The sequence below is a fragment of the Ictidomys tridecemlineatus genome, chromosome 2, assembly GCF_052094955.1.
Source record: "Ictidomys tridecemlineatus isolate mIctTri1 chromosome 2, mIctTri1.hap1, whole genome shotgun sequence".
Classification (NCBI taxonomy): domain Eukaryota; kingdom Metazoa; phylum Chordata; class Mammalia; order Rodentia; family Sciuridae; genus Ictidomys; species Ictidomys tridecemlineatus.
In genome coordinates, this window is record NC_135478.1 from 569711 (window position 1) to 594940 (window position 25230).

Genomic DNA, 25230 nt, shown 5'->3' on the forward strand with positions numbered 1-25230 from the left:
CCTGGAGCCACCCAGAGTTCCTCTCTGCAGGGGCCCCGGCCAGCCCTTCCCGGACCCCTTGCTGCCCTGCACCTCCTGCTGCAGCCGTGGCTGGCACAGCGGGCATCCTGGGCTTGCCCCCCTTCTGAGCCCACCCAGGATGGAGTCCCACTGGCTCGCTGGAGGCTGCTGGACAAGCACCAGGGGCTGGGATGTGAGGCGGAGGCACACGCTGGGCAGATGCTGTCCACGCCTTTCCTGGCCTGCAGCCACAGCACCAGAAGCCACCGATGGTAGGGTGCGGGTGGACTTGCACAGGGCCACCCTCACAGTGCATGCCCTGCCTGGGCACCAATAAACTAGGCTGTTCCCGGCTCAGAGCTGCCTGCTGAGCCCCCCACTGTCCACTGGTCCCCCTTTTACAGACGATCAGACTGACACCCAGGAAGGAAAGGATTTGCCTTAACCCTCTGGCAAGGAGCCAAACTCAGATGAAATGGGACAATGACAGATGGGAAAAGAGGGGACAGACATCCAGGGAGCAGAGCATCATGGGGGAGTCCCCTCCTGGGAATGGGAAGGGGTCACTCCAGAAGCCCAACGTGTCACTTATCAGATGTGTCCAACTCCTACTAGTGCCTCAAAGCCCCACGTTCCACGCCCCGCCAGCCCTTTCTCTATCGTCCCTGCTCTCCTTCCAGACCCCCCACCTGGCCCTTCCTTCCGCTGGCTTCTCCTCAAAGGGGAGAGGTGGGCAGGGTGCCTGGCTGCTTCTGGCCTATTGAGGGGCTGTCCCTGAAGACAGGGCTCCTCTGGCCAACACTCCAGGTGAGGAAGTCTGTGCCTTCTGTCGTCCACTGGACAGCGCGAGCACCCGGCCCGGGGGTCCTGGCGGGGGCGGGGGACTCAGCCCCAGGCTCCCCGCTCCGCTGGGCCACCTGCCCGGTCCCTCGCAGCCCTCGCGAAGCCCCTTCTCCCCGGGGCGCCCGGCCGTCGGCCTCCGGGAGCTGCCCACCTGCCCCTCTGCTCCTCTCTCCCCGGTCGCCCCAGGACTGGCCGCTCCTGCAGGCGCCGGCCTCGGGCCTCAGTGTCCCGCGGGCGGGCGGGCGGGCGGGCGGACAGCGGGCGACGGCCTTATAAGGGCAGGCGCGGCGCCCAGTGGGCGGCCCGGGCCGAGGGGCGGCGCCGCCGGCCAGTCCCGCGGTGGCCGTGCAGCCATGAGCTCCTCGCAGTTCAACAAGGGGCCCGCGTACGGGCTCTCGGCCGAGGTCCGCAGCCGGGTGAGTGGCCGCGCCGTCGGGCAGGGTCGCGCGGGCGGCCGCGGGGCGCCCACGTCCGGGGAACAGCGCCCCGCGCCCCTCGCCCCGCGCCCAGAAGGCCCTGGGCCGCGGGGACCCCCAGCCCCTCTGCCGGGCTCGGGAAGGGGGCGGGGCCGGCGGGTTTGAGAAGGGCCGGGGACCCCCCAGGATCCCCCCAGGAATTTCCAGGCCTCCAACACCTGGGGGGGGGCGAAGGAGGAAGTTGGGGCCCAGGAGCCACCGGAGGCAGCTAGATCCCCTGCACCGGCCCCAAACGTGTGGGCCTCCTCCCCTGGAAACCCCAGCGGCCCTGGAGGTCACCTGAAGACACGCTTCTAGTTTGGGCTCAGAGGGGCAGACACCGTTAGAGGGTCACACAGCAGGGCCCCTAAGGAAATAGGGGAAGGGCGTGTGGCTGGTGACCCCCACCCACCTGGCCTGAGGCTCTGGGGCCCTGCCAGCGGGGGAAGCGGTCTTCCCTGTCCCCGGCCTTGGCCAGGACCTGCCTGGGCAGCCAAGGGAGCCCCCACCAGCCTCCAGTCCTCCCCTGCCCTTCACAGCAGGGAGACTGAGGCCCACAGGCTGCGCGCACACCCTGTGCCAGTCTGTGGGTGCAGAGGCAGGGCAAGGCCCTGAGAGGCTGCTCCTGCTGCCCAGGCACAAGTGGACCCTGGACTCCTGGTTCTCCTGGGCGGTCTGATGTGGACAGAGAAGGGGGGAGCCGCAATCCTCTGAGACCCTGGGCTGGGGCAGCTCAGTACTGCTCTGGAGGGGTGAGGCCGCAGGCCAAAGGAGCAGCCCTGCGGCTCCCTGTGACTAGCCCTCAGTTTGTGGGACAGGAGGATGGGCCCTGCGCTGACCAGCCTGCAGGGCACTGAAGGATCCACCCTGAGGCAAACTGGCTGAGGCTTCAGCATCCACCTTCCTCCCAGGGATGATCCCCAGGCCTCGCCCACCCTGGCCAGACAGTGCTGGGGCAGGCCAGCATCCAGTGTGTCTCTGATCAGCTGTGCCATAGGACCCCCAGCTGGCCACGAGGCCTGGACTGCCGGGAACAGCTGGTCCTGATTTAGCAGGGCGGCACAGCCACATTCCTGGCAGTTTGTGGTGAGAAGTTTGTGCTGTAGGAGGCCCATGGCCAGGGAGGAAGGCCACTGTGGGCAGGGCCGGACCTGGAGCCCTGGTCACCAGAGCAGTCAGGGACGGGGCCCAGCTGGTTAGGGCGTGCCTGGTGCCCCACAGGCCTCTCAGCCTGGAGATCACCGCCTTCAGCCGCCCCCCTTCCAAAGACTGCCCCAGGGCGTGGGAACCTGGAGACCAGGGGCGGGGCAGGCAGGTGGACTCACAGGCCTCCTGCTGACTGCCCTGTGCAGCCAGGTCCTGATCCCAGTCACTGGGCTTGAGGCAGGAGCCAGGAAGTGGGGCGCATCGCAGAGGACCCTTATGCAGCTTGTCCCATGCTAAGAGGCAGAAACTGAGGCTGGGAGGGGGACATCTGTCCACGGTCACCTGGGAAGTCAGGTCTGCAGAGGACACTTATGCCATCCTCCTGGACCCCTGGGGGTGTAGGAACAGAGGAGAGAAAGGGGCCCTTTTCTTTCTTGAGAAAGGAGGACAGGGCATCTGTAGCACAGACCACCCAGCTGGACAGTCCTGACCAAGGGCCAGCATCAGCTTCTCAGGAGCTGCCCTGGGGCTGGCGGCATCTGCCACACACCTGCCTGGATTTGCCGGCCTCTCGTCCTGGCTTTTCTCTTGGTCTGAGGTGCTGCCCTGGGTGGAGGGCTGTTAGCCCGTGGGGAGAGCAGTGGTGCAGGGTCAGAGCTTTTCTGTCCTGCTGTGCAGGCATGCAGGGGGAGGACCAGAGAGCCAGGAGCTGCTGCGCCCAGGGAGGGAGGCAGAGGTGAAGGCTGGTTGGGCATGAAGCAGCTGGACCATCAGGGACGTTTCAAGCCTGGCCACAAAGCACCTGAGTCAGCACAACAGTCTGTACAAAGGCCCTGGGGCAGGAGCTGGCACAGCTGGTTCCAGAAACAGAATCCAGTCATTCCCCAATAAGTGACTCAGACAGGAGTGTGAGGACAGGTGGCCAAAGGAACCACACCATGTCCCCAGCAGCCATATCCACACAGCTGAGAGGCAGCAGCCCAAATGTCCACCAGCAGATGGATGGATGCATACAATGGTCCATCCCCCTGGAGTGTCCCTCCACCACGATCGAGAGCCAGGGGATGCACTGAAGCGTGGTGGGCCTGAGGTCCTCTGCTTGGTGAGAGCTAGATACAAGCGTGTGACTCAGTGCCAGATGATGCTAGGATAGGAAGGTCCAAGACTTTGGAAGTGGACTCGTGGGAGCCAGCCGGGGGGCATAGGGGACAGGGTTATTTTTGGGTGATGAAATATTCTGGAATGGACTGTGGTGATGGCTGCACACCGTGGTGAGCACCCTGGGTGTGGTGACTGGAAAGTGTGAGGTGGTGAGATGTGGGGTCCGGAGCCTGGAGGTGGTGCCAGGGCCACTGTCACCAGGGGAGCCTGGACATGTCTGCTCCCACAGGGTGGGAACCTCCAGGCCCCTCTGTCTCTTTTTCCCTTGGAGTCCCTGTCCTTGTCCTCGCCGGCTCAGCCCAGTGCCCTCTGCTCCTCCAGCTCCTGTCTAAATACGACCCTCAGAAGGAGGCAGAGCTTCGCACCTGGATCGAGGGTCTCACGGGCCTCTCCATCGGCCCCGACTTCCAGAAGGGTCTGAAGGATGGGGTCATCTTATGCACGTGAGTGCACCCTGCCGGGGCACCCCGAGTGGCCCCAGCTGCCCTCCTGAGGGTCCGAGTTGCTCCTGCTTCTCTTCCTCTTGTTTTGGGGGCCAGGTCTCTTGGTGCTGGGCAAGCCCCGCCCTCTCTGCTAGGCAGGCACCCAGCACTGAGTAGATGGGTCCCGGCTGAGCTGGCCTGAGACTCCTGCCTCCTGCCTCAGTCACTTGGGCAGCTGGGCTGACAGGTGTGTGGCCAGGCATCCTGCTGTGACCCCGGGGTAGGGCTGCGTGGGCTCCCAGCACCCTGTTTGTCCCCTTCAGATCTCCAGATTTGCACACCACAAATTGAAATGGCAGTTCCCAGATTCCCTCCCCAACCCAGGGCTTCAGGCCCTATCACCAGGGCTCTCCTGTAGCAGCTGGGCTTGCTGGGCAGAGGTGTGGTCTAGTAAGAAAGGGACTGAGCTGCCCAGGAAGGTGACCACTCACCTAGCGGCCTTCCTGCCCCACCGTGTCCCTCCTCTCAGGCTCATGAACAAGCTTCAGCCGGGCTCTGTCCCCAAGATCAACCACTCCATGCAGAACTGGCACCAGGTGAGGGCTGGCTGGTGGAGGGGCCGGGCAGGGGCCATGTCAGAGGGTTGGGCCCGCTCACTGTCCTTCCCCTGGCTCCTCCCAGCTAGAAAACCTCACCAACTTCATCAAGGCCATGGTCAGCTACGGCATGAACCCCGTGGACCTGTTCGAGGCCAACGACCTCTTTGAGAGTGGGAACATCACGCAGGTCCAGGTGGCCCTGCTGGCACTGGCTGGGAAGGTGAGGCTGGAGGGGACCGCAGTGGGGGGGTCTGTGTGTGGAAGCTCTTCGTTTTCTGGGTTTGCACTTGGTTCTGAGCAGCCCTGAGGCTCCAGCACTGTCCTCCTCTGGCCAGAGACACAGTCTGGTGGCGGGGCAGCCCAGGGGTCCTACGGTCCTGGACCTGCTGCAGACATGTCCTCAGTGTTCAGTCTGGAAGCTGAGCCTGGGGCCAGGCTCCTGCGTGGGAAGGGGCTTGGGGTCTCTGAGGGGAGGAGGCTGGGCAGGAGGAGGTGGAGCTGGGCCGGGTGTCTGTGTCCCTGTGCCTGCCCCTCCTGAGGCTCCCAGCTCTTCTCACCCCAGGCCAAGACAAAAGGGCTGCAGAGCAGTGTGGACATCGGGGTCAAGTACTCGGAGAGGCAGCAGCGGAACTTTGATGATGCCACCATGAAGGCGGGCCAGTGCGTCATCGGGCTGCAGGTGGGCACCAGATGTCCCCCAAGTCCTGACCTCCTGAGGGTCTGGAGGCCTGGCGGGGACCACTGACCTCTCCAGCCACTTTCTGCAGATGGGCACCAACAAGTGCGCCAGTCAGTCAGGCATGACGGCGTATGGCACCAGGAGGCATCTCTGTGACCCCAAGAACCACATCCTGCCACCCATGGACCACTCCACCATCAGCCTGCAGATGGGCACCAACAAGTGTGCCAGCCAGGTGGGCCATCCCTGCCGGCCAGCCCAGCCTTCTCTCTGTCCCTCCTGCCTGTTGAACCCCCGCTGCTGTCCCCTTGCAGTGTGTGCCTGGGGAAGTGACAGCCCCGCTCTGTGCCCTAGGGTCCCTCAGTTCTGACACTCTCAGATCTGGGACTCTCATCTGTTCTGCCCAGTCAGTCCCACCCGTCCCTGTGATGGGTTTGGAGCCCTCAGGTCCTAGCAGGCCTGAGTCCCAGCCGGAGGCTGTCCAGGGGAAGGCGGACATTCCTGGTGTTAAGTAGTCAGGGTCCCTGGCAGCCTAGAATCCCTCCTCATAGCCAGAAGTGTCTGCTGAGGTTGGGGGGCCCAGTGGGGGTCCTGGGTCTGGATGGGCAGCAGGGGGAGACCATGGAAGGCCCCTCCCTCCTCCCCTGAGGCCCGCTCCCCCTCTGCAGGTGGGCATGACCGCGCCTGGGACCCGGCGGCACATCTATGACACCAAGCTGGGGACGCACAGGTGTGACAGCTCCTCCATGTCCTTGCAGATGGGCTACACACAGGGGGCCAGCCAGAGCGGCCAGGTCTTTGGCCTGGGCCGCCAGATATACGACCCCAAGTACTGCCCACAAGGCCCTGTGGCAGATGGCGGTGCGGTGGGCACCAGCGACGGCCCCGGGGAGGCCTCGGAACGTCCCCCCTACCTGGGAGAGCCTGGCTGCTGAGGCCCCAGTGTGCTGGGTCCCCTGCCTGCAGCAGCACCCACCTGGGCTCTGGGGGGTTTCTGGGTTCTCGCTTGTTTTTTAAAGCATTGCCAGGCAGGTCTGGGCAGCTGGGGGGGACAGGGCCTTTCCCTCCCTGCTCGGGTTTCACAGACTGAGCTGGGCCAAGGTCCTCGGACACCCGGGAGCAGATTTCCCAGGGGCAGTGGACCTAGCTTTATGGGGGAGGGGGGGGGAGGGGGGCAGCGGGGAAGGTGGCCCCCCCCCAATGGCTTCCGGTTTCCTCATCTCTTCCCCCTACGCCTGTGGGTTTTTGTACCGGCTGAAGTTTCAGAAAGTTTTAACCAAAGAAAACGATATTTTTTATTTTTTTTTCAGGAGGAAGGGGAGGGGATGGTAGAGGGGAGTGCTCAGAAATGGGCCTCCTTGGAGGGGTCCAGGACACGGAGTCTCAGTGGTTGGGGAAAACCAGACCCGGCTCACCAAGGGTCCCCCTCCCCTCAGGTCCTGTAGGTTTTAAAGACCTCCCCCGGCAGCTCTTCCCCTTCTGGGTCCACCAGCTAGTATCCCTCACCTCCTACTGCACATGACCCCCACCCAGGGGCCCTGGACATTGAGATAATGTGAAATGCCAGTGCGGACCAAAAGCAATAAAGACCTCTGTTTACAAGAAAAGAGGGTGCTGAGAGTTGGGTGGTAAGGGTCGCCTTTACAGCTTCACTCTCGGGGTGTGGGGAGCGGGGAGTGGGTTGGCAGTGGAGGCCTGCTGCCTCTGCCCCTGCCCTCTCTGCTCTACATTGGTCCTCACCTCGGCCTCCCTCCGGCCCAAGGCCACCTCCTGGCTGCGGATCCGCACCCTCCAGGAGAGGGGAAGAGGGTCTCCTGCACTGGGAGCCTTGGTATTACAGGGGACTAGGCAACGTGACAGACAGCCAGGCTCCCCAGGGACAGTCCCCGCCGGCGGGTCGCCGGCCCGCCCAGTGGGAAGAACTAGTGGCGTTGCCACCCGCAAGTGATGCAGCAAGAGGCGCGCGGCCCCTTTAAGAAAGCCGGCTCGGGAGCCCCGCTGTGAACCCGCCCTAACCCTCCCGCGGGGCTCCGGTGGGGCCGGCCCGTGACTGGCGGGCACAGCGGCCAATGGCAGCGGCCGGGGCCGGGGCGTGTAGGGCGCGGCCGTGAGCACCGGGATGCAAAAGGCGGTAAAGGGGGGGGGCGCTGAGCCTGCGGGGGCTGAGCCTGCCGGGGACTTCTCTTAAAGGGGCCACGCCCCCTGGCCGCGGAGGGAAGGCGGGCCAGAGCTGGAGGCCAGCACGGTGAGGGGCACCGGGAGAGGAGGACTGTGTCGCGACGGTCGAGAATGCGGGGGTCGGGGTGGGGTGGGAGGAAGGCGAGTTTCCCTGGGAATTAGAGGTACTGGCTGAGCTCCGATCCCACTCACCCTTCCTTTCCTTCCTGTGAGTGTTGGGGCCGCTGAATTGGCCACTAAAGCTCAGTAGGAAGAAGTGGACATGGGGGTCATTTGAGGGGACCTTTGCCAACACACACCTGCAGTGCCTTTCCCACTGAGAGACCCCCAGCCCCTCCCCTTTGTAAATGAGTTGGTCCCCAGAGATCCCCAAAGCCACTGGCGTCAGAAAGAATCCTGGCCAGGAGGTGGAGGTCGCGGTCCTAGGTCCTAGTCCCCAGATGGATGTTGGCCTTTGGCAACTTCCCGCCTTTCTGGGAGCCTTAGCTTCCCCATTTGTGCAAGAAAGTGGCCCAGAGCTGGACAGTCCCTAGAGAAATACAGGGTCGGGTGTTGCTGGAGCCTCCTCCCCTCTGAGAGGCGATGCGTGATGCGGTGGAGAGCTGGGCTCGGTCTCCCGCTTACTGCCCCTTCTTGAGCTCAGTTTCCACTTCTGTAAGATGAAGTAGAGTCCAGTACTGCCAGCCGGGCGTGTGACATGCCCAACGCAGTGAGTATTCGTTGCTGTTATCACTGGGCGACAGGGCCAAAGGGAACCCTGGCCAAGGTCTGGGGGATGGGGCGGAGATGGGACCTGCAAAAAGCCTGGGGGTGGGGCCTGGGAGTGAAAGCGTTAAGCCGAGGCTCCGCCCCTTAAGAATTCAGGAGGGTCTTCTCAGACCCCAGCGGGTAGCCGGCTAAGAGCGACAGCCCTGGCAACCAATCGGCTGCGAAGACGGCTTCGGGCAGGGTTCCCATTGGCTTACTCCTTCTGGGTCGAGGAGCGTCCGGAGATCGAGTACCTGCTCTTCACCTGGTTCGGTCCGAACTTCTGGGAGGCCTGCAGGGTCGAAGGGGAGACGGGTTCAGAGAGGAGCAGGCAGTTGTCGGCAGCCACACAGCACGTCCTCAGACTGACCCTTCTGACCTTTGTCCCGACCCCTCCGTCCCTGTTCAGTCTCACCATGGCTTTCCGGACACAGCTGATGTTGCTGCTTTGGAAGAATTTCATGTATCGCAAGAGACAGCCGGTACGCAACTGCCCCGAGCTGCGGAACAGGGCGGGGTGGGCAGGTGTCCCCCGTGGGCCCACCATCTCCCACCCATTCTTTGCTCAGATACAGCTCCTGGTCGAGTTGCTGTGGCCCCTCTTCCTCTTCTTCATCCTGGTGGCTGTCCGCCACTCCCACCCCCCACTGGAGCACCACGAATGTGAGTCCCCCGTGGCCAGACACTGCCTGGGGAGGAGCGAAGGGCCACCCCCTCTGCCCAGGGGCAGCCGCTGCAGGGATTGCAGCCGAGCTCTCTGTTGCTAGAGGTGTGCCGTCGCGGGTGGTGCAGAGGTGGGCAGAGCTGGCATCTCCCCACAGGCCACTTCCCCAACAAGCCACTGCCGTCCGCGGGCACTGTGCCCTGGCTCCAGGGCCTCATCTGCAACGTGAACAACTCCTGCTTCCCGCAGCCAACGCCTGGTGAAAATCCCAGGCTCCTGAGCAACTTCAATGACTCCCCTGTGAGCAAGAGGCATTGGGTGGGGCCCCCCGTGGGCTCCGTGCTCCAGGAGTGCCCTGAAACCCCACCTCCTTCCCCTACTCTGTCCCCAGGGTCTCTCGGCTCCTGGCCGATGCCCGCACTCTACTGGGGGTCCCAGTGCCCAGAGGACGCTGACTGGCCTGGGAGAGCTGATGCCCCTGCTGAGGGCCATGAGCAGCAGAGGTAGGGGGCCCTAGAGGGCTGAGCGCTGAGCCCCAGCCTGCCTGCCGGGCACTGGTGGAGTGGGGTGTTTCAGGAGAGACTTGCCAACCCTGTGCTTCTCTGTGTCCTTCCTCCAGCCTGGCCTCCACAGACTGACTGGCAGCAGGAGCGTCCTTCACTGGTCGCTGAGCTTCTGGGGATGCTGCTGCCAGGGGTGAGGCAGGGCTGGGTGGGAGCAGCGGCCGCTGGGGCATTGTTTCAGGGAGCCCCAGTGCTCACCCTGCAGGGGCCTGATTCCAGCCTCCTGCTGGGGCTGCACCTGGCCCCTGGAGCAGTCAGTGTGCCCTGTCCTGCCTAGCATGGTGGTAGAGACTCCAGGGTGCCACTGAACAAGTCCTGTACTGTGGGAAGCCGCTCTGAATGACCAAGCCTTCCCGTCCCGTCCCAAAGCACAGGGCTCGGGCCAATCACTGCAAGTCCTAGTGACTTGGGCGTGGTCCCAGCTGGTGGGGGGGATAGCAAGGCGTGGCTTCAGGTGGAGGTGTACCCACTGGGGTTCTCCCTTGTAATCCTACCCCATCTGCCTTTTCTGGACAGAACATTCTAAGAACAGCATCTTCCCAAGTAAAAGTCCACTCCTGAATGTGCTCCGCCCCCCCTCAGCCTCTCCTGACTTTGTCTGGCCCCCCCTTTGGGGAGGCTTGAGGCGGGAGCTGGGGAGAGCCCTTCTGAAGCTTGGGCTCTGTACCTCTCAGAGCCTCAGTCCCCTGTTGGTAAAGTGCTGGTCTGAGCCCCTACAGACCTGGTGGACGAAGAGAGGGGGCCATTGGTGTTCTTGCCGTCTCCTCCACAGGAACCCCTGGGGGGCGCCCTGGGTCATGCCCGGGAGTCCATGGACAGCTTTGTGGAAGCAGTCAAAGACCTGGTCCAGGAGGTGAGGCTCCACCCGGCCTTGACCCTGGCCAGGTTGGGGTGGTGATGGATGGCCTGGGCACATTTCTTGAGGGTTCAGGTGCCCCTGGCAGAGTCCCTGCTCTGGGTTAGGCTTGGAGATGGATGGTGCTGGGAGGATGGCCAATGCTCTCTGTTGACCCTGCCTTAGCTCCTGGTGCTGCCCAGCCTGGTGGAGCTTCGGAGTCTGCTGCAGAGACCCCGGGGGACAGGTGGCCCCCTGGAGCTGGTGTCAGAAGCCCTCTGCAGTGCTCAGGGGCCTAGCAGCCCAGGGGGCCTCTCCCTCAACTGGTACGAGGCTGGCGACCTGAGGGAGCTGGTGGGGCAGGACCCAGCACCAAACCTGCCAGACAAAGGCCTGAGTAAGTGAATGGCCTGTTTCCCCACCTGGGAAGTGGGGCAGGGGGCAGAGGGCAAGGCCTCACAGCACCCCCACCCCAGGCCCTGCCTGCTCTGAGCTGATGGGGGCTCTGGGAGACCACCCACTGTCCCGCCTGCTCTGGAGGCGCCTGAAACCGCTGATCCTGGGGAAACTGCTGTTTGCACCTGACACGAATTTCACGCGGCAGCTCATGGCCCAGGTGAGGGCACTGGGTGCCAGGCGGGAGGGAAGTGGCCAAACACCACCCAGTATCTGGCCAGGTGTGTCACAGCCAGGCCAGAAGGTCTCGGAAGCTGCATTCTGAAGACGTAGGAGTTTGTTAGCTGTCAGAGACCAGCAGGTACAGGCTCCGAGGCACAGACGGAAGCAGGGCCCCCAGAGGGTGGGAAGTGGTGAGTGGGAAGGGCCAGGACGGGTCTGGTGCTGCCTGCCTGCAGGTCAACCGGACCTTCGAGGAGCTGGCTCTGCTGAAGGATATCCAGGAGGTCTGGGGGGTGCTGGGACCCCAACTCTTTGACTTCATGAACAACAGTGCCAATGTGGCTATTCTGCAGGTGGGCTAGGGTGAGGGTCCATGGTGTGGGGGTGCCATGCTGGGTCAGGGCATGGAGGTGGAAGTTGAAAGTTGTGGTGGGAGGGCAGATGGGCCCCCACAGACAGGAAGGGGTACCTGATACAGACCTTTCCTCACCTGACACCCCCCCAGAGGCTCCTTCAAAGGCAGGACAAATCGGGGTGGCAGCCAGGACCAGGAGGCCCAGACCCGACGGAGGCCCTGCAGTCCTTTCTGGACCCCAGCATGGGTGGCTACAGCTGGCGCGATGCCCACGCTGATGTGGGACTTCTGATGGGCACACTCGGCCAAGTCATGGAAGTGAGCCACCTACCTGGGGTCTGAGTCACGGAGAGGAGGCAAGGCCAACCTGGGGATCCGAAGGTGGAGGCAAATCTTGCCCTGGGGGAGGTGGGCTCTGTCCGCCAGAAGGCCTGGTCACAGATACCCTGGGCTTCACAGAGGTCTGAGGGGGAACGCAGTTGGAGGTCCTGGGGGGGAGTCTGCCTTGACCCAGATGGGGTCCTCCGTACCATGCTGGGCAGGCCTCAGCTCCTGGGATTCATACCCCTAGTGTGTGTCCCTGGACAAGCTGGAGGCCTGGCCTTCCGAGGCAGCCCTGGTGTCGCGGGCCCTGCAGCTGCTGGCCGAGCACCGCTTCTGGGCCGGCATCGTCTTCCTGGAGCCCCAGGACCCGGCAGACTCCTCAAAGAAGCCAGCCCCAGACCTGGGCCCTGGCCACGGCCACGTGCAAATCAAGATCCGCATGGACATCGACGATGTCACCAGGACCAATAAGATCAGGGACAGGTGGGAGGGAGCAAGAGTTTGGTGGACGGGGCCAACCCTGGACCTTCAGCCTAGACACAACCTGGGCGCCTAGGCGCCGTGGGCGTGGCCTAGGCTGGGATGGGACCCAAGTAGGTCCGGCTGAGGGCAGTGGTGGGCGTGGCTGGTGTGTAACTGAACCGCAAGGTGCAGATCCAGCTGTGAAAGGCGGGTCCTTAGAGTTTCCAGCACTTCCCTACAGCTGCCCGCCACTCCCCTCTCGCAGGTTTTGGGACCCTGGCCCGGCCGCGGACCCCCTGACTGACCTGCGCTATGTGTGGGGCGGCTTCGTGTATCTGCAGGACCTGCTGGAGCACGCTGCTGTCCGCGTGCTCAGCGGCACGGACCCCCGCGCTGGCTTCTACCTGCAGCAGATGCCCTACCCGTGCTACGTGGACGACGTGTGAGCTCCGCGCCCCTCCGCACTCAATTCCCAGTCCCGGGAGCGAGGAACCTTCGCCACGGCTGAGCCTTGGGTTCCCAGGCGAACGGTCCTGCCAGGTGGACGAGGGAGCTCCGCACGGTGTTCAGATCCACCACCATGTCGCGTTCCTCAGGTTCCTGCGTGTGCTGAGCCGGTCGCTGCCCCTGTTCCTGACGCTGGCTTGGATCTACTCAGTGGCGCTGACCGTCAAGGCTGTGGTGCGGGAGAAGGAGACGCGGCTGCGCGACACCATGCGCGCCATGGGACTCAGCCGCGCGGTGCTCTGGCTCGGCTGGTTTCTCAGCTGCCTTGGGCCCTTCCTGTTCAGCGCTGCGCTGCTCGTTCTGGTGCTGAAGGTGGGTGCGCCCCCGCCTTCTGGGCCCAGGAGGGGCGCGTGCCAGGGTTATAAGCAGGAGGCAGGGCCAAATCCTGGACTCCTTTGCTTTCCACAGGTGGGGGACATCCTTCCCTACAGCCACCCGGCCGTGGTCTTCCTGTTCTTGGCAGCCTTTGCGGTAGCCACCGTGGTCCAGAGTTTTCTGCTGAGCATCTTCTTCTCGCGTGCCAACCTGGCGGCCGCCTGTGGAGGCCTCGCCTACTTCTCACTGTACCTGCCCTACGTGCTCTGTGTTGCCTGGAGGGACAGGCTGCCCACGGGTGGCCGTGTGGCCGTGGTGAGGGCCGTGGGGCCTGGCGGGCACACCCCAGGACCAGGCCACCCTCTGACCCACCCACTCCCCTACAGAGCCTGCTGTCGCCAGTGGCCTTCGGCTTCGGGTGCGAGAGCCTGGCCCTGCTGGAGGAGCAGGGTGAGGGCGCACAGTGGCACAACTTGGGCCGGGGACCGGCGGCAGATGTCTTCAGCCTGGCGCAGGTCTCAGGCCTCCTGCTGCTGGACGCCACCCTCTATGGCGTCATCGTCTGGTACCTGGAGGCTGTGTGCCCAGGTGGGCCCTAGAGCCCACGGGAGGTCTGGGTCATCTACCTGGAGACACCTAGTTAGGTCCCGAGTGGGGCCCTGCCTCCGGCTGCGGCCTGAGCACAAAAGCCTGTCCCTTCCTTCGGGTGGTGCCTCCCTGCCATGAAGTACCTGGAGGCGTGCCTCCGGTGGTGAGGGTGGTGAGCGTGGTGTTTCCTGGCACCTCCGCGCAGGTAGTGCCTGTAAAGGCAGAGCCACCGCCTACCTGGATGTCTGGACTCCAGGTGTGTGGCTGGAAGTTGGCACACTCCACGGGTAGTCGGCACGACTCAGCCTCTCTCCCCAGGCCAGTACGGGATCCCCGAACCGTGGAATTTTCCCTTTCGGAGGAGCTACTGGTGTGGGCCTGGACCCCCCAAGGGTCCCGACCCCATCCCTGCCCCCCAGGACCCAAAGGGTGAGGCCCTACAAGCCTGAACAGCTGCTTCCCGGTCTGGACTCCCCACTCCTCCTCCCCGTGAACAGCCAGGTTCCCCCAGATCAGACCCTCCCCAGCCCCTGCACACCACGCCGGCCCCTCCTACGGTCCCTCACCTCACGGTTCCCCGATTCCTCACCCTGCTGTCGGGCCCCCAGGGCCCCCAGCTGACGGCCTCCCTCCTCAGTGCTGGTGGAGGAGGCGCCCCGGGGCCTGCGCCCTGGCGTCTCTGTTCGAGGACTGGAGAAGCGCTTTCCCGGCTGCCCACAGCCAGCCCTGCGTGGGCTCAACTTGGACTTCTACCAGGACCAGATCACTGCATTCCTGGGCCACAACGGGGCGGGCAAGACCACCACGCTGTGAGCGGCTGGCCTCCCTCCTCCTCCTGTCTCAGCTTCCCTGTCTGTCAGTGGGGAAGGCGTCTGGGGCGGGGGCAGTGCACGCGACCCCTGGGACAGGCATCTTAGCACAGTTCCCCTCCTCTGCAAAGTGCAGGCCTTGGGCCCCTGGGGTAAGCATCAGTAGGTGCTCTGTGCTTGCAGCCCCTCTCGTGGTGACAGGCAGATTCCCGCCTCCCCCCAGGTCTATCCTGAGCGGCCTCTTCCCGCCCAGTGGTGGCTCAGCTTTTGTCCTGGGCCACGACGTCCAGTCCAGCATGGAGGCCATCCGGCCCCACCTGGGGGTCTGCCCGCAGTACAACGTGCTGTTTGACATGTATGTCCTGGAGTGCCTGTGGGTGGGCTGGGCCGGCTTCAGGACCCCATGGTGGCCATCGCCCCCCTCGCCGCAGGCTGACCGTGGAGGAGCATCTGTGGTTCTACGGGCAGCTCAAGGGCTCCCATGCCACAGTGGTGGGCGCTGAGCAGGAGCGTCTGCTGCAGGACGTGGGACTCGTGCCCAAGCGGTGGACTCAGACACGCCACCTCTCTGGTGAGCCCACAGGGTTAGGGTCTTGAGAAGCCAAGGGACGGACGGATCTGGGGACCAGGAGGAGCCAGGCCTTGAGGTCTCTGGGGGTGGAGAGGACAGGCAGCCATACCCACCGCAGAGAGGGTCACGCCAGGATCCTCCAACCCCCCAGGTGGGATGCAGCGGAAGCTGTCCGTGGCCATGGCCTTTGTGGGTCACACGCGGGTGGTCATCCTGGATGAGCCCACAGCTGGTGTTGATCCCACATCCCGCCGAGGCATCTGGGAGCTGCTGCTCAAGTACCGGGAAGGTGAGAGTTGGGGGTGGCTTGAGGGTCCCCTGGACTGTGCTTCAGGGCCCAAATGTCTGACGGGGGAGTGCCGGGCCGCGTTTTGAGAGGTGAGTAGGAGCTCGGAGCCGTGGGCAGGAGGTGGCCAGCAAGACCACAGCTGGGGCAGCACCTGGGGCTGGGCCCTGTGTGCAGGTCGCACGCTGATCCTCTCCACCCACCACCTGGATGAGGCCGAGCTCCTGGGAGACCGGGTGGCCATGGTGGCAGGTGGCCGCCTGTGCTGCTGTGGGTCCCCACTCTTCCTGCGCCGTCACCTGGGCTCTGGCTACTACTTGACACTGGTGAAGAGTCCCCAGCCCCTGGCCAGTGCCGTGAAGGTGAGGCCCAGAGCTAGGCCCTGCCCTGACCCCCGTGGGTCTGTCCAGCCTGATGGCCACATCTGTGGCTGCCCCTCTGTCTGCAGGATGAGGAGGACACCCACTTGAAGGACGGCAGGGGCTCTGGCCAGAACAGCACTGCGGGTGAGATGGGTGGGAGGCCCCCGGGCAGGGAGGGGGCAGCAGAGTCCTGTTCAGGGCAACAAGACTCCAATGCCCCCACCTGGGCTGTGTCAGAAGGTACCTGAACTTGGCTGAGCCCACACTCTGGCCCTGACCTTTGACCTGTCCTGGGCTGAGCCAGACACAGGCCCACCTGACCAAGGACCCTGAGCCAGTCCTGCCCTCAAGTTCTTGCCCCTGACCTCCGCCCCTAGGGTCGGCCCCTCCCGCAGGAGACGGGTGGGAGAGGGGCTCCCGGGCCTCAGGGCCTAGATGCACCTCATTCACGCAGGTGCCCCTCAGCTCCTGGCCCTGGTGCGGCGCTGGGTGCCTGGGGCCCGGCTGGTGGAGGAGCTGCCCCACGAGCTGGTGCTGGCCTTGCCCTACGCGGGTGCGCTGGATGGCGGCTTTGCCAGGCTCTTCCGGGAGCTGGATGAGCAGCTGGGGGCGCTGAGCCTCAGTGGCTATGGGATCTCAGACACCAGCCTCGAGGAGGTGCGGGCCAGGGGAGTCCCGGGGCCCAGGAGGGCAGCCTGGGGGACGCAGAAGAGCTGGCTCCGCCAGGGAGCGAGGGGTGCGATCCCGGGGGAGACCGCGCCAGGAGTGGGGGAGGCTCAGAAGCCCTCTGAGGTGGCAGGTCTCTGAGCCCCCGTGCTGTCTCCCCAGATCTTCCTGAAGGTGACAGAGGACTGTGCCTCGGACACAAACCCAGAAGGTGTGGCTGCAGCTTTGTGACCTTTGCCCCAACCTGGGTCCAGAGCAGGTTCTCGTCTCAAGCCAAGCCGATGCCTGGCTGAGTCGACCCCAGTGCCTAGCCTGAGTCCTGACCTTTCCACCCATGACCCTTGACCCTGGCCCCAGACAACACTGACACTGCCCGTTCCCCATTGGCCCTGCAGATGGCAGCCCTGGGCAGCAGGCCTGTGTGCACCTGGCTGTCCCAGATGGCACCCCGGGGGCCACGGTCGTGCCAGAGGAACCAGCCCCGGGCCAGGGGGAGCTGGGTGAGTCCCGCACCCCACAATCCCCCAAGGTCCCCACCTCCAGAGCACTGACCTTCCCGCCCCCGACAGCTGGGTCGGCCCCAGAGACCCAGGCCTTGCAGGGCTCTGCGCCGGCCACTGCAGGACGAGTACAGGGCTGGGCACTGACCCGTCAGCAGCTCCGAGCCCTGCTTCTCAAGCGCTGTCTGCTGGCCTGCCGTAGCCGCTGGGGCCTGTTTGCACAGGTGAGGGGGCCCTGGGACAAAGGAAGGTGCCGGGGAGTCCCTGCTGACGCCTCTGGCCATCCCCTCAGTGTCTCGCTTCCATAGCTTCATCCTGTGCGTATTTATTGAAGACCCTAGGGAGCCCTGGGTGGTTCTAGAGCGGGAGCAGGGAAGGGTATGAGCAAGCCTGGAGGGTCGTGGAGGTGGCAGCTGAGGGGATGCCCCTCCAGATTGTGCTGCCCGCCCTCTTTGTTGGCCTGGCCCTGCTCTTCAGCCTCATCGTGCCTCCTTTTGGGCACTACCCAGCTCTGCGGCTCAGTCCTGCCATGTACGGCGCCCAGGTGTCCTTTTTCAGGTGAGTGCAGAGGAGAGGGGCTGGTGGAGGGAGGGTTGGCCACCTGGGGACACAGCTCTGATCTGCACACACACAGCGAGGACACCCAGGGGGACCCCAAGTATGGCCGCCTGCTCAAGGCGCTGCTGGGGCAGGCAGGACTGGAGGAGGCGCACCTGCAGAACACCTCCAACAGGTGAGGCCCGGCCTGGACCCCCTCTGGCCCCGGGTCCCCTCAGGGCTGTGGTGGGGAGGACCCACCTGCCGTGGCACTTGGGAGCTGGGAGCCACCGTGCTTCCAGAGAACAGGCAGTGGGTGCCCACAGCCCTGCACCCTGACCCACAGGCTGCCCGCGTGCCCAGGGGCCCTCTCCTGCCTGTTCTCAGTCCCTGAGGCCACTGCTGATGTGGCCAGGGTCCTGGCCCGTGGCAACTGGACCCCAGAGTCTCCATCCCCAGCCTGCCAGTGCAGCCAGCCTGGTGCCCGCCGCCTGCTGCCCGACTGTCCGGCTGCGGCTGGTGGCCTCCCACCGCCCCAGGCAGTGGCCAGCTCTGGGGAGGTGGTCCAAAACTTGACGGGCCGGAATCTGTCCGACTTCCTGGTGAAGACCTACCCAAGCCTGGTGCGCCAGGGGTAAGCACCACATGGCACCCGGCCTGCTGCAGCTGGGCCTCGGGCCCGGTGCGCCTGGGCAGGGGCGTTAGGGCAGGTCCAGATGCCCAGCCTGACCCTGCACCTCTATCCCCCCTCCCTGTCTGTGTCCTCCACAGCCTCAATACTAAGAAGTGGGTGGATGAGGTCAGGTAAGGAGGGACCTGGGGTTGCTGGCCCCACTGCGTACCCCCTGGCCCTCAGCTCTTCTTTCTGTGCCCCCCAGGTATGGGGGCTTCTCATTGGGGGGCCGAGACCCAGACCTGCCCTCAGGGACGGAGGTGGCCCATTCTGTGGAGCAGCTGAGGGCCCTGCTGAGTCCCCAGCCAGGTGGAGCCCTGGACCATGTCCTGCACAACCTCTCAGCGTGGGCTCACAGCCTGGATGCTCACCACAGCCTCAAGGTGAGAACCCAGGGTGGCGGCTGGATGGCCCTGAGGGTCCAGCCTTGGCCACCCTGACTCTGTGGCCTCCACTCCACAGATCTGGTTCAACAACAAGGGCTGGCACGCCATGGTAGCCTTTGTCAACCGAGCCAACAATGCACTCCTGCATGCCCACCTGCCCCGGGGCGCCGCCCACCAGGCCTACAGCATCACGACGTTCAACCACCCCCTGAACCTGACCAAGGAGCAGCTGTCCCAGGCTGCCCTGTGAGTCCGCGCCCGCCCACCTCCGTGGCTCTGAGGTGTGGGCAGCGTGGCTGCCGCGTGGCCAGGTTTGAACTCTGTCATCCAGGGCCGCGACCTGCTCCGAGGCTGCGTAATGGCCACCTCTGGCCACCGCGCTCCAGCCCCCCAGACTCCACGTGTCCCTGTCCCGCCCGTGGTCCTCCCGGGCAACGTCTCCTGCCCAGCAGCTCGACCACCCCTCCCCACGTGGCTCAGGCCCTCTCCGCCACCCACGGCGGCCCATGAGCCTCGTCCCTGCGGGGCACGCGTGGCCGTGCCCTGAGCAGCCTCGTGCCCTCGCCTCCAGGATGGCCTCGTCCGTGGACGTGCTCGTGTCCATCTGTGTGGTCTTCGCCATGTCCTTCGTCCCGGCCAGCTTCACCCTGGTCCTCATTGAGGAGCGTGTCACGCGAGCCAAACACCTGCAGCTCGTCGGGGGCCTGCCCCCCACCCTCTACTGGCTGGGCAACTTTGTCTGGGACATGGTGCGGGGGCGGCCCAGGAGTGGGGGGCTAGCTGCCCTTTGGCCCTTCTGGGCTGGGACTGGTCACGCAGGGGTGAGGTCTTGAGGACCGTGGGACACATCACGTTCTCCTGTCCAAAGAGTAGGAAGCAGAGGGCTCACAGGGCTGAGGGTGGCTGAGGAGGGCGGCGTCCATCTCTGTGCAGTGCAACTACTTGGTGGCTGTGTGCATCGTGGTGCTCATCTTCCTGGTCTTCCAGCAGAAGGCCTATGTGGCCCCTGCCAACCTGCCTGCCCTCCTGCTGCTGCTGCTACTGTATGGGTGAGGTCCCCGTCCCTCCAGCTCCTTCTTGTGCCCTCCCCCCTGCACCGAGGGAGACGGGACCCTGCAGCAGCTCCTGAGGGCCGACGTGGAGCTGGGTGGGAAACTGGGAGCCTTCCATTCAGTCATCTCCACCGTGGCCTTAAAAGCTCAGCCCGCCCGGATCTGCATGATCAGAGGCCCTCCGGGAGGCCTGCTCCTCCCAGGGGTGCCCAGTGAGGTCCTGTCGCCCTGCAGCTGGTCAATCACGCCACTCATGTACCCGGCCTCCTTCTTCTTCTCCGTGCCCAGCACGGCTTACGTCGTGCTCACCTGCATCAACCTCTTTGTGGGCATCAACGGCAGCATGGCTACCTTCGTGCTGGAGCTCTTCTCGGATCAGGTTGGGCTCTGCGGGGTGGGGGTGGGGCCGGGCTGCAGTGTGGCCTCAGCTCCCGACCGACTGCCTCTTCCTGCCCCCAAGCAGAAGCTGAAGGAGGTGAGCCGCGTCCTGAAACGCATCTTCCTCGTCTTCCCCCACTTCTGCCTGGGCCGGGGGCTCATCGATATGGTGCGGAACCAGGCCATGGCTGACGCTTTTGAGCGCCTGGGTGAGAACTTCCTGCCCTGTGAGACTGGTCAGCACCCTCAAAAGTGCCGTCCTAGAGTCAGTTACACAGAGTGGAGACCAACAGCCTCCAGGGAGAGACCCAAGAGCCCCAGGTGGCCTCAAGGTTGAGCCCAGTCAGAGGTGTAGAAAAGAAGTCATAAAAGTTGATTTTGTCTTGGGGCACATCACTAGAAATCTAAATCCCTAAATAAGGGAGGGGGGTGGCCGACCTCTATTTTCTATGCCCATGAGACCCCCAGCTGAGTAGCCGGTCCAGGTCTTCTTTGACTTTTACCTTGAGAATCCAGGTGAGCCAGATGGGGAGGACACAACTCCCTGGGACAGAGTCCGTCCTTCCTGTCCCCACAGGAGACAGGCAGTTCCAATCGCCCCTGCGCTGGGAGGTGGTGGGCAAGAACCTGCTGGCCATGTCTGTGCAAGGGCCCCTCTTCCTCCTGCTCACGCTCCTGCTGCAGCACCTCGGCCGCCTCCTGCCACAGTCAGTGGGGAGCAGGGTGGGGTGGCAGGGCCAGGGACCTACCTGGGACCCACGCGTGTCTCTGTCTTCAGACCCCAGCTGAGGACGCTGCCGCCCCTGGGAGAGGAGGATGAGGATGTGGCCCACGAGCGGCAGCGGGTGGCCAGAGGGGCCACCAAGGGGGACGTGTTGGTTCTCAGGGACCTGACCAAGGTAGGTGTGGCCACAGAGAGCTGGGCGGGGGCTCCCACTGGCCACCCCCTTTCTCAGGGACCTGCCTCCTCCTAGGTGTACCATGGGCAGAGGATGCCAGCTGTCCACCGCCTGTGCCTGGGGATCCCCCCAGGTGAGGTGAGTCCCCGTGAAGGACCTGGTGCTGGGCGGTGGGAGGCTGCACATCACTGCAGGGCTGACACTGCTAGGAACCTGCTGCCCACCACTTACTCAGCACTTACTGGGTGCCAGGATTTGAACTCCTGTTTTGTGCCAACATATCCTCATTAATTAAGCACCTACTGCATGCTTCCATTTATTAAGCATCACTGTGCTCACCCCGTGCCAGCAAACATTTGGAAGTCTGTTGTGCACACACTTGTGTATGGGCTTTGTAGGATAGTCGGTAAACAGAAGGCAAAAACATTCCCCGCTGAAGAACAGAGTTGTGCCTCTCCAATACCCCAGGGTCTGTCCCAGGCTCCACCTCGCCCACAGCCGCCCACGCCGGAACTCAAGGCTGCCACCAGGCACCAAAAACACAAGGACAGGGCTGGTCCCCCTGAGCCGTTAGGGCTGCTGCCAGGGGAACCCCAGGTGGGGGTCGGGGCTGGGCCTCCCCAGCACCATCTCCGGCATCCCGCAGTGTTTCGGACTGCTCGGTGTGAATGGAGCCGGGAAGACCACCACGTTCCGCATGCTGACCGGGGACATACTGCCCAGCATGGGCGAGGCAGTGCTGGCAGGTCACAGGTAGGGGGCTCCGGGTGGGGGGCTCCGGGTGGGGGGCTCTGGGTAGGGGGCTCCGGGTAGGGGGCTCCGGGTGGGGGGCTCCAGGTGGAGGCTCCGGGTGGGGGCTCCAGGTGGGGGGCTCCGGGTGGGGGGCTCTGGGTAGGGGGCTCCGGGTAGGGGGCTCCGGGTGGGGGCTCCAGGTGGGGGGCTCCGGGTGGGGGGCTCTGGGTAGGGGGCTCCGGGTAGGGGGCTCCGGGTGGGGGCTCCAGGTGGGGGGCTCCGGGTGGGGGGCTCTGGGTAGGGGGCTCCGGGTGGGGGGCTCCGGGTGGAGGCTCCAGGTGGGGGCTCCGGTGGGGGGCTCCGGGTGGGGGCTCCAGGTGGAGGCTCCGGGTGGGGGGCTCCAGGTGGAGGCTCCGGGTGGGGGCTCCAGGTGGGGGGCTCCGGGTGGGGGGCTCTGGGTGGGGGCTCCGGGTGGGGGGCTCTGGGTAGGGGGCTCCAGGTGGAGGCTCTGGGTGGGGGGCTCCGGGTAGGGGGCTCCGGGTGGGGGGCTCCAGGTGGGGGCTCCGGGTGGGGGGCTCTGGGTAGGGGGCTCCGGGTAGGGGGCTCCGGTGAGGGGCTCCAGGTGGGGGCTCCGGGTGGGGGGCTCCGGGTGGAGGCTCCAGGTGGGGGCAGTGTGGACCTCCCCCACGACCAGCTCTGCTCCTGGTCCTCCCACACCGTGCTCATGGAGGTGGCCCTGAGACCCCTGTGTGTGCCTCCAGTGTGACCAGTAACTAGCCAGTTCTGCGCCCTCTACTCCCACCTGCAGCGTGGCCCAGGAACCAGCTGCCGCGCACTGCCACATGGGCTACTGCCCGCAGTCAGACGCCATCTTCGAGCTGCTGACTGGCCGCGAACACCTAGAGCTGTTTGCACGCCTGCGAGGCGTCCCTGAGGCCCTGGTGGCAGGGGTGAGCTCCGCACCCCTCCTCAGTCCCCCCCCACCCCCCACCCCGCTCTCTCGCTCTTGACTCCGCCCCCCCGCCCCCCCCCTCAGGTCCGGGTGCTCAGGTGCTCATGCTTGGTCCTTCTGCATCCGGTCAGGATCAGAGGGCCCACCCCACCCCCGCCTGGTGCTCCCAGCTGCTGTGCTCACCTGGCCCAGGCCCCTTCCTGCCTTTGCCTGGTGTTCTCCCTCCTTGACGCCTCCGGCTGGGACCCTGGCCTAGGTCTTCCCGCCTTTCGCCTCAGGTCCCCTTCTTGTGTCTGGGTACACTCCCAGGTTTCACCCATCCCTGCTCTTTTCTCCTGGGCCCGACTCATGTCCACTGTGGCCCCATCCCACATCCACTGTACCCGCCCCCGGCCGCTGGCCCTGCTCCACCATCACTCTGCCCTGCCCTATGTCCACTTGGTCCCCATCCCAGCCTCCCTCTGACCCGGCCCCATGCTCACCCACTGTGGCCCCACCCCACCATCACTGGTACCACCCAGCTCGCCTGGTCCCCCAATGTGTCGCTCTTGCCGGGCTCTGCAGACGGCCAGCTGGGGCCTGGCGCGCCTGGGGCTCCCGCGATATGCCGACAGACTCGCGGGCACCTACAGTGGGGGCAACAAACGCAAGCTGGCCACAGCCGTGGCGCTGGTTGGGGATCCCGCTGTGGTCTTCCTGGTACATGGGGCGGGATCTGGCGGGGGGGGGGGGGGCAGGGCTGGGACCCAGGCAGGACCCGGCTTAGGGGCTTTCCTCCGTCCCAGGATGAGCCCACCACGGGCATGGACCCCCGTGCGCGGCGCTTCCTCTGGAACAGCCTTCTGGCCGTGGTGCGCCAGGGCCGCTCCGTGGTGCTCACCTCGCACAGGTGACTGGCCCAGGCTCCGGGTGGAGGAGGTGCCTCAGAAGGCGGTCCAGAGCCCAGGGTCATAGCGGATGGGAAGGTCCTGACCCTGGCGGAGGGACAGGGGGAGGGAAGGAAGCTGGCGGGCCCAGGAGTAAGGACACACTGTGGTGGTACCCAGCCCCAGGAACCTGGCAGTTTGGGCCCAGCGAAAATGTCCAGAAAAGGGTGGTGGGGAGGGCCCTGGCCAGTATCGCGCCGCGCGGGTCGGAGCTCACGAACCGGCCGCCCACAGCATGGAGGAGTGCGAGGCGCTCTGCACGCGCCTGGCCATCATGGTGAACGGGCGGTTCCGCTGCCTGGGCAGCACGCAGCACCTCAAGCGCAGGTGAGCGAGAGGCCTCTGGGCAGGTGTGCGGACAAGAAGGTGGGATGAGGGTTCAGACCTGGAGCCCAGCGGCTAAAGCCGCAGAGTGGCCAGGATTATAGACAGCAGGAGGGACGAGGAAGGGGGCCAGGCGGGGCTTGCTGAGGGCCGCAGTACTGGGGACACTTGATCCGACTGATGGGCGCGAGGTTGCTGTGTAAAAAGTTTAGAAGGAGCCAGCAGAGGCCAGTTAGAGCGGCTGGCGGCGGGTGGGCGTGGCCGTGGCGCGTGGGGGCGCTGCGGGTGCCCGGAAGCAGGTCTGGAGGGTGGGTGGGGGCTGCAGGGGCGGGGCTAGCAGCGGAGTGCGGGCGGGGCGCGGGAGGCTAGCCAGTGTGGGCGGGGTCGTGCCCTGGGCTGGGCAGGGCAGGGGCCTGTCTGGTAGCCTTGTCCCCACCCACTCCAGATTCGGCGCTGGCCACACACTGACCCTGAGGGTGCCCGTGGACCGGCACGAGGGAGCGACGGCCTTTGTGGTGGCGGCATTCCCCGGGGCCGAGCTGCGAGAAGCGCATGGGGGTCGCCTACGCTTCCAGCTGCCACAGGGAGAGCGCGGCGCCCTGGCACACATTTTTGAAGAGCTGGCAGCCCATGGTTCAGACCATGGCATGGAGGACTTCTCTGTGAGCCAGACCACACTGGAGGAGGTGACCACAGTGTCGGGCTGGGACTGGGGAGGGGCTGGGGCCAGGGTCCTGGGTTGACAGCCCCTCCTGTCCGTCCTGTCCTCTCTGGACCACCCACCTGCCAGGTCTTCCTGCACTTCTCCGAGGACCAAGGGAAGGAGGAGGAAGACCAGGAAGGAGTGGAGGTGGAGCCTGCAGCAGGCTCTGAGCATCCCAGAGGCCTTGGCCGGGCCTCCGCGGACACCCTAGTGATGGAGACTGTGCTCTGAGCCTGCCTCCCCCCGGGGCAGGAGAGCCCCAGGAGCCAACATCAGCCCCCCAGAGCACCCGCTACCCTGGAGCAAATAGAGAAGACTGGGGCCGAGGCGGGGGCTCCGTGGTAGAGCACTTGCCTAGCATGTGTGAGGCATGCGTTCCATTCTCAGCACCACATATAAATAAATGAATAAAATAAAGGTCCATACATCTAAAAACATATTTAAAAAAGAGAGACGGAGAAGACTGCAGAGAAGATGTGAACCTCTGTGTCTTTATGGCAGACGACACATGCAGTGTGAGTGGGGAGTGAGTGTGTTTGTGATCACAGGAGATTTGTGGGGCATGTGTGAGCACATTGACATGCTTGAACCCACTCGGTGCTGGTGATCCTGGGCATGAAGCGTGCAGAATGGGCTTTCTAGAAGCCTGGTCGCAGGTACCAGGCTGCCACATGGGTCTGGCACCTAAGGACAACTGACCATGAAGGGGGTCTGAGGTCAGAGCTTGGGAATGTCCTGGGCAGCTTTGAGGAGGCTGGAGTACCCGCCTTGGCTACCCAAAGCCTACATAACTAGTGGACCAGCTCTTCGAGACCCCAGCCAGCAGAACAATGAATGGTGGACAGACGGTCCTCAAAGGGCTGCTTGACTGGGCTTGCAGCTGGACCCAGGGCCTGGAGAGCTAGACCTGGCTCCAGGGGTTGTGGCCTTTCTGGCCTGTGCACCCAAGAGCCACCTCTTGCACCCGAGGTCAGTGAGAGTGAGGAGGGGTGAGAGGTGCAGAGGGTGAAGGG

The 25230-nt window shown here is 64.8% G+C and overlaps 2 protein-coding genes across 2 annotated transcripts; both read left to right on the forward strand.

Annotated features, from left to right (window-relative positions):
* The first annotated feature begins 1130 nt into the window (after window positions 1–1130).
* Window positions 1131–6912, forward strand: Cnn2 (calponin 2). The gene is made up of 7 exons (XM_005331951.5): window positions 1131–1259; window positions 3927–4048; window positions 4557–4623; window positions 4709–4846; window positions 5189–5305; window positions 5394–5540; window positions 5974–6912. The coding sequence occupies exons 1-7, from the start codon at window positions 1197–1199 to the stop codon at window positions 6238–6240; spliced, it is 921 nt and encodes a 306-aa protein (XP_005332008.1). The 5' UTR covers window positions 1131–1196; the 3' UTR covers window positions 6241–6912.
* A 694-nt stretch (window positions 6913–7606) lies between these two features.
* Window positions 7607–24638, forward strand: Abca7 (ATP binding cassette subfamily A member 7). The gene is given in 47 exon segments (XM_078032477.1): window positions 7607–8192; window positions 8341–8712; window positions 8800–8893; window positions 9052–9205; window positions 9286–9317; window positions 9320–9397; window positions 9514–9590; window positions 10230–10310; window positions 10479–10689; window positions 10769–10908; window positions 11147–11263; window positions 11416–11583; window positions 11837–12072; window positions 12317–12493; window positions 12648–12870; window positions 12967–13188; window positions 13260–13461; window positions 13780–13890; window positions 14099–14270; window positions 14494–14625; window positions 14702–14841; window positions 14993–15130; window positions 15305–15489; window positions 15576–15633; window positions 15944–16146; window positions 16318–16366; window positions 16551–16879; window positions 17089–17213; window positions 17290–17388; window positions 17539–17826; window positions 17964–17996; window positions 18071–18248; window positions 18328–18497; window positions 18823–19000; window positions 19185–19300; window positions 19538–19682; window positions 19767–19890; window positions 20259–20388; window positions 20460–20580; window positions 20656–20718; window positions 21227–21333; window positions 22121–22262; window positions 22829–22963; window positions 23050–23153; window positions 23425–23517; window positions 23960–24200; window positions 24305–24638. Coding segments are annotated over 47 exon segments (6849 nt in total). The 5' UTR covers window positions 7607–8180; the 3' UTR covers window positions 24449–24638.
* The last annotated feature ends 592 nt before the right edge of the window (window positions 24639–25230 follow it).

What these genes read in the sequence shown, in the direction of transcription:
- Cnn2 (XM_005331951.5), top strand. Translation starts at nt 1,197, where the DNA reads ATGAGCTCCTCGCAGTTCAACAAGGGGCCCGCGTACGGGCTCTCGGCC. An exon ending in TGCTGGCACTGGCTGGGAAG is followed by an intron (nt 4,847 to 5,188) that starts GTGAGGCTGGAG and finishes TTCTCACCCCAG; the next exon opens with GCCAAGACAAAAGGGCTGCA. An exon ending in CCAACAAGTGTGCCAGCCAG is followed by an intron (nt 5,541 to 5,973) that starts GTGGGCCATCCC and finishes CCCCCTCTGCAG; the next exon opens with GTGGGCATGACCGCGCCTGG.